Genomic DNA, 7,313 nt, shown 5'->3' with positions numbered 1-7,313 from the left:
GTTTAGCTCTGCGACTTCAAGACTCGTTCTTAAGTCGTAGTGTTTAAAAGGGCCCACTCACTAATTCCTTTTCTCTCGAGTGATTTAGTGATAGATACTTTCGTGGTTGCTCGAGGTGCCGAGGAAAGAAAGAGGGACGTGCTGCGAGGGGAGACGAGCGTTGCAACTTTCTAAGAGCTTCTCAAAGATCAAGCTTCAAGAAAGGTTAGTAAACTTCTTAGCTCATAATAGTTTTTAATTACGTGTACTTGCTCTTTTGTCTAGGTTAGTAAAAACTGGTTTTACTTGTAAAAGAAAATTTTTAAAATTCCGCCGCTTACCGAAGTGTTAATTATTTTCTTAAACCCTAGATCGAAATTCCAACAACTACATCCCCACACGAAGGAATTTGGCGAAAAGGCACATCCCGATCGACCCCCGCTGCCGGTTCTGTGGGTTCGAGATCGAGACCACAGTCCACAACCTCATATTTTGTCCCTTCGTTGAGGATGCCTGGACCAACTCCCCGTTCGAGACCCTACGAGACCAGCGACAAGACCAGAACCTGTGGGAGACGATCATGCACGCCACGAAACCACCTACCCTCGACAACTTGGGCCTGTTGGCCATCATGGCCTGGGAAATCTGGTCCTGCCGTAACAAACTTATCCATGAAGAAAGAAAACCTGACATGGCGGCTATCTTCAGCAAAGCGGTAAGTCTATCCGACGACTTCGCGCTCTTCAACCTCTCCCCTCAGCGACACCAGGCCCCCAGCTGCTTAACTACGTGGTCACCGCCCGCCACCAAACGCTGGAAGCTCAACACCGACACCTCGCTGAGCCCAGACTCCGACTTTGGCGGCATTGGAGGATGCATTAGAGACGCTGACGGTGGATTCTGTCTCGCCTTGTGTAGCCACATCCACAATACCTCCTCGGTGCTCGCAGCGGAGTTAATAGCCATCCGGGAAGGCATCATCGTCGCCACCAGGTACGGCTTTACCTCCTGCGAGATTGAGACGGACTCCTTGACTGCTGTTAAGCTCCTTCGTGACGGGGGAAAGAATGCTAAAGATGAGGGGTTGATTGCTGAAGATATCATTTCCATCTCTCTTCAATGTAATTTTTCTTTCCATTTTATCCGGCGAACCGAAAACTGTGTTGTCGATCGGCTTGCTGTAGTGGGATCTAAATCCTCTGTTTCTTCTCTGTGGCTAAATACCACTCCTCCCTGTATTATGGACCTTCTCAAGGCCGATTTGGCCCTTGCTCGTTGAGAGCTTTAATACAGACTTTTCTCAAAAAATATATATATATATATATATATATATATCACATAAAATAAAATGAATTAAAGAAGTACGAATTTTATTCTTTATATATATGATTTATTTTATATGAAAATTGTATCGGTATTCGGTATACCAATAATTTTAACTCGATATAAATCGATAGCGGCATTAAAATCATTTTAATCTATCTATCAGTATACTCATTGATAGTCGATATACCACTAAAATATGAAATTTGGTATCAATACTGGTATTGGTATTTTGAACATTGATCTAGAGAACCCTAATAGCTCCCTCGAAAAAGAAAAAAAAACACCTAATGGCATTTTTTTTAAGGGCATTTTTTTAAGGGCATTTTTTAATGAGCGTTGCTATTTGGCCCGATTCACGATTAATGGACGATCCACTCACGTGTTGACACGTGGCAGGTGGATCGTCCATTAATCGTGAATCGGGCCAACAATCAATGAGAGAAATGAGAATAGAGAGAAATGAGTTTAACTAAGTAGAGAGAGAGAGAGAGAGAGAGAGAGAGAGAGAACGAAGAAATTCGGAGCGGGAAATCATTACAGCACCGTAGAAGAATCTGTCCGTTTTCATTGGTTAGGGTTAGGGTTTCGGTTACTCATCGGCGTAACTAGAGATGCAGAGAATAGAGAGAAATGAGTTTAACTAAGTAGAGAGAGAGAGAGAGAGAGAGAGAGAGAGAACGAAGAAATTCGGAGCGGGAAATCATTACAGCACCGTAGAAGAATCTGTCCGTTTTCATTGGTTAGGGTTAGGGTTTCGGTTACTCATCGGCGTAACTAGAGATGCAGAGAGCCTTCGGCGGCGACCACCACAGCCTCCATCACACGGCGGGACCTCCGTCTTCGTCTGCCTCCGGTGATGTCTTTAACAACAACCAACCTTACTACGGTGATCAAAGCTTCTACGACCCGAATCCGTACAACAACTATCATCATCATCATCACAACCACTTCGCCCACTTCAATGGCGGCCCTGGCTTCGCCTCCAGTCACCACGGTCCTTTTCCTGGTCGGAAGAGGGCTTGGAATCAATCGAACCAAGGTATGGTACATTGTTGATGAATTTTACTATCGAACTGATTAATCTCACCCCTATACGCTTTTCCGTCGACTGTGTATGATCGAGATTGTTTGTGTTTCGTAATAGATATTGATTTGTTTAGTGATTATATGGAATTCATAATAGCATTTTTCATCTCCGGTTGATGTACTGTGTTTCGTAGTTGAGGAAATGATTAGATATTAAAACGAGGAAGTGCAAACTCAGTTAAAGGATTAAGATTAAGACGACAATTGTTCTAATGGTGTTTATAAGATCATTATTGTCACCATTCCCTCACAAGTAATTATCGGCCTTATTCATTTTTTAAATCCATGTAGCTTATGAAATGACTGTTAATTTGGTTCCATTTCATGTCTCCAGATTTTATATTATCAGCCAATATTAGCAGCATATGAAACTACTTTTAAGTCTTGCTGCCATGTGATCTGTAGAGTTCAATAAAAGGCTTACTATTGTGCTTTCTCTTTCTGTTTGTCTCTCTCTCTCTCTCTCTCGCAAGTATGATAAAGCGATGTCACTAAGATTAGTATTATCCTTGATTTTAGTTTAATTTTGGGTTAGAATCGGGAAGTAATACCAAACCTCTCTAATAGTATGGTCCCTCTCTCTCCGAGAATTTTAATATTTGTTAGATTGGTTTTACTTATGGAATTGTGTTTATCCGGAATTTGTTTTTATTATATTATAGATATAATTGCTTCATGTGTAGTGATATCTTTTTTTTTTTTTTTCATTTTTGTTCTAGATAATGTAAATTTTGGCAAGCTATATGTTGCTCAAGTTCCAAGAACGGCCACAGAACAAGATGTAGGTGAAGGCCACCTTGAGATGTGATAATTATTGTTTTTGAATAAATTTATATATATTGATCACTTTCTCTGCAATCTCCCGAATTCGTGGTTGTGCTTTGAAATTCTAAGTACTTTCGCGATCATTTTGCTTTATATTAGATCCACCCGGTATTCGAACAATATGGAAGCATAATTGAGGTTGTATTACTGAAGGATAAGAATACAGGCCATCAACAGGGTATGTTAACTGTACTTTTAAATTTGTTTCATAGTATTTTCTATTTTATGACCCTGTGTAATGACAAAACCTATTATTTTTTGTTTTTTTCATTGACAATTCATTTATCAAAAGTGATACACTTACTTAATCTTCTTGTTTAGTTTAATCTACTTTCATCACGATTGACATGTGTGCGAATTACTTTCACAGGTTCGTGTTTTGTGAAATACGCAACAGCAATTGAGGCCAACAATGCAGTTGTTTCTCTAAATAACAATTATACATTTCCTGGGGTGAGTTGTTGAATTCTTTTTCGGGAGGTTAGTATAGTATGCCTCTTTTGCTATCTTTTTTTTTTCTTTATTTCTTTTATTTCCATTTAATTGCATTAGCTAAGCCAAATTTGGAGTTTGTTGTAATGTTTTCTGACAGGAAATGGCTCCTATCACAGTTAGATTTGCTAACAACAGGGAAAGAGAACGCCCTGGTAGGTTTCTGATGTTTTAAGGGTGCATACTTGAAACTTTTTTCATTTTATTTTCACTGCCTTTTCGCTGATTCGTATATGCTGTTCTCATATCTGTTGACCTTTTGTATACATCTCATGGTAGGAATTATGGTACAAGAGAAAGTGTATGTAACGATGCTTAATAAAGAAGCTCCGGTTGAGGAAATTGAGGAAGTATGCTTTTTATACCCGTAGACTGACAGCTTTCTTATTGCTTTATCTCAAACCAAAAACTGTTTTCAAGGAGAAGGGTTCGAGTCATCACGAAAGCAATTTACTTAAAAAAAAATGTTTTCAATGTAACATCTCCAAACATGAAATGAAACTACACGAAAAGTCACATTAGCTAATATATATTTGGCATCAGTTTAAGTATCTTTGACATTCATGTGATGTTGTTCTTCATCTAGATTTTCTCCCAGTATGGAGCTATTGAAGAAGTGTATATTGTTCGCGACGAGATGAAGCAAAGCCGTGGTATGTAATGCTGCCGTGCAAAATTTCTTGTTTTCTTTCTCCTGTCATGGCTACATCTGTATTCGCAGTTTACGTGCTGTGATGCTTGGATTTTACTGGTTTGGTCTCATTGATTTTAAGATTAATTCTGTTCTAAAGGATGTGGCTTTGTCAAATTCACTCATACCGAGATGGCACGTGCCGCGATTGAAGGATTGAATGGAAACTACACCATGAGGGTAAAGTCGATACTCTGGTGCTGCATATAAATTAATGTGGCTCTCATTTATCAGTTAATTTTGTTTTGCTTGAACTGAAGGGTTGTGATCGCCCACTAATTGTTCGTTTTGCTGAGCCTAGGAAACACCGTCCCGGAGAATTCAGGTGCTCTGCTTTACTACCTTGGGATGTCAATTTCGCATGTTCACCAGATTCTTGACTTTGTTCGATATCTATATATTAATTAATCTGGACGATAAACAAACACCTAAGTTGTATTCATTTGAAAACAGTACTCTGCTTTGTTATTAAAAATAAGTGTTCCAAACTGCAAAGGGTTATAGTGAGAAGTTAGCGCCTGACCAGAGCATGTAAATCACACTTCAGGGGCAATGGCATGTACAGTGGTACCAACTCTGGCCCTGATTATCAAGAATCCAATTTCAGGTATCTCTTTTTATTTTATATATATATATATATATATATATATATATATATATATATTTTTGGTTCCTTGTTGCTTCATATTACTAAATTTCATTTCATTTGTTGCAGGCAAACAAACTATCCTGGTGATTCCATGTTCGGGTATAATCAACCTAACCCGATGCATACTGTGCAGCAGTTCTCTTCAACTTCACAACAGCATGAAGCTTTAAACCAAGAACCTCAACAGTATTATCAAAAGCCTTTACAAAAAATTCCGAATCAAGACACAACTTCTCAATCCTCTCAACAAACAAGTGTTCCAGATTCGCAAAAGCAAGAATGTCTGATTGAGGAAAATCAAGTACAAGATCTGCACCAGCAGCATTCTCAAACAAGTGGGCACCAGGTATTGCAAGTGTTTTGTTTCAAGATGCTGATGGTTAATTTATAAATGTATAGGTATCAAGCGAATAGATTTTTTCGTTCTTATATAAATTATTATTACTACACCCAATGGGTTCTGGTATTAAACAGTAGGGAAGAAAATTAATCCTTTATTTCTCAATAGACATGGTAATTCGAGCGCCGGGAATTAAGTTTTTTGTTTGTTTGTTTGTTTTTTTTTTTTTTTTTTTTTTTGTTTATCACTGCTGTAATTTGTGCTAAATTTATGTTTTTGGGGGCTAGGAATGTACAGATTCGATAAAATAATTTGTTTCCCACAATTCCTTCCCTCTCTTTTGCGCACTTTTCTTGTGAAGTACTGCGATTTCTTTACATTAACTTCGCGACTAAGATATAAATCTTACTTTACTATTTTCAAGCCAACACCAACTAGAAGCGGTTCTCAGGAAGTCGCTGGAAATTCTGCAGCGCCTGCAAATTTGGAAGAAATTATAGACTGTGATTGGAGTGAGCATACCTGTCCAGATGGATATAAATATTATTATAACTGTGTCAGCTGTGAAAGCCTAGTATGTGATTCTTTGCCATTGACTACTTTTGTTACTCTTTATTCTTTATATGTTTGTTGGTAGTACTAGGAAAGACGTAACGAGTGTGAGATATAATTTGCAGTGGGATAAGCCAAAGGAGTTTGCTTTATATGAGGAACAATTGAATAAGCAAAATCCTTGCATTCAGAATCACCCCCGATCGCCGATTCTTTCTCCCTTGAATGTTACTAAACCACTCGATGATGAAGAACAGAAGACTGTTAGAGGAACTCAAACTTGAAGTGCCTTCCATGCCAATTCTAGTGCGTATTCTCCTATATTTTCTCAAAATTTTCAGTTGGTATCACATTTGTATGGAGTTGGTAGTTGGTAGTTGGTTACCCGTACGAGTGTAGATTCCATGTAGGATTTAACGTGCCTAGTTTCATGTGATTGTTCCCTCGAGCGAACGTCATCCATCGAAGCTTTGTTTCGAGTAACTGCAATTATAGTAAAAAAAAAATCTTAATTTTCAGATGCAAATCCTGATCGTATTTACGTTAAAGCATAAAGCTTGGCTTTGTTTGTAAAATTGATAACAGTGTTCAGAAGTCATTTCATTTTGATACCCAAAAATTGCCTAGAGATCGGCTGCTCTACCAAGTTTGACTCTGGTGACAGCCTTTAATTACTGTCAAGGATTATCGTATTGCATTTCAATTGCCAGATTACATTGTGATTCGTTTTAATTCTGTAGGATCACGTCGAAGTGCAATGAGGGAACCGCCGTGAGATTTACAGTTACTCGGATTTTCTAAGGTAACAGGTACTTGCGCAAGCCACAGTATTCATAGATGAGGCATATATATTATCGAATCACTGCTAGGGCTTTTACTTTAGGAGTTAATTATTGCTTTTTATCTGGTGCAGAATGATGGTCAGATTTGCCTCATCATTCAGCTGCCTAACTAATTATGATTAAACATCAAATTTTGCCTCATCATAATATTCAGTTTGCCGGTTGAATTAGTTGTGAAACTTTTTACCCCATAATCTGTTTATACTGTTGGTTTGAAAGTTTTTTCTATTGTTTGTTGATTTGTGTTATGCAGTTAGCCATTACGGGTTTTAATTGGAATTTAGAATTTTTAATTATGTATTTTGACAATTTAAATCTTGCAATTAGTACTTTATAATTATGCTTTTTTTATTAGGGAAATTTCATATTCTGTGTGAAACTACACCCAATAAAATTTCTAAAGGAGATTTGTGATAAATATGGAAAAATATGTGCATTTTGACCAAAAAGTCATTTCGTCAAGTGGACTCGCTATGTTTTTACTGCAGTCAATTGCAATTGACCAAAGCTGACCGCAGTCAAATGCGGTCA

At 37.9% G+C, this 7,313-nt stretch overlaps 2 protein-coding genes across 3 annotated transcripts; both read left to right on the top strand.

The window, feature by feature from the left end:
* Window positions 1-670: 670 nt before the first annotated feature.
* Window positions 671-1,258, top strand: LOC149389957 (uncharacterized). The gene has a single exon (XM_089622774.1). It carries the CDS (start codon window positions 671-673, stop codon window positions 1,256-1,258), a length of 588 nt encoding a protein of 195 aa, XP_089478900.1.
* A 677-nt stretch (window positions 1,259-1,935) lies between these two features.
* LOC149389956 (uncharacterized) lies at window positions 1,936-7,019 on the top strand. 2 transcript variants are annotated; one of them, XM_089622042.1, is made up of 15 exons: window positions 1,936-2,344; window positions 3,111-3,172; window positions 3,316-3,394; window positions 3,587-3,669; window positions 3,809-3,863; window positions 3,988-4,058; window positions 4,295-4,361; window positions 4,500-4,579; window positions 4,660-4,724; window positions 4,947-5,006; window positions 5,115-5,394; window positions 5,813-5,962; window positions 6,066-6,246; window positions 6,681-6,742; window positions 6,854-7,019. In XM_089622042.1, the coding sequence occupies exons 1-13, from the start codon at window positions 2,086-2,088 to the stop codon at window positions 6,222-6,224; spliced, it is 1,470 nt and encodes a 489-aa protein (XP_089478168.1). In that variant the 5' UTR covers window positions 1,936-2,085; the 3' UTR covers window positions 6,225-6,246; window positions 6,681-6,742; window positions 6,854-7,019. The 2 variants fall into 2 exon arrangements, with proteins under 2 accessions (XP_089478168.1, XP_089478170.1); XM_089622044.1 differs by having other exon boundaries at window positions 6,681-6,749.
* The last annotated feature ends 294 nt before the right edge of the window (window positions 7,020-7,313 follow it).

Source organism: Urtica dioica, chromosome 8 (genome assembly GCF_054948205.1).
Source record: "Urtica dioica subsp. dioica isolate 48M chromosome 8, U.dioica_male_clone48M_v1_H2, whole genome shotgun sequence".
Taxonomy (NCBI): Eukaryota; Viridiplantae; Streptophyta; class Magnoliopsida; order Rosales; family Urticaceae; genus Urtica; species Urtica dioica.
This window is presented reverse-complemented; position numbering and strand designations above follow the sequence as displayed.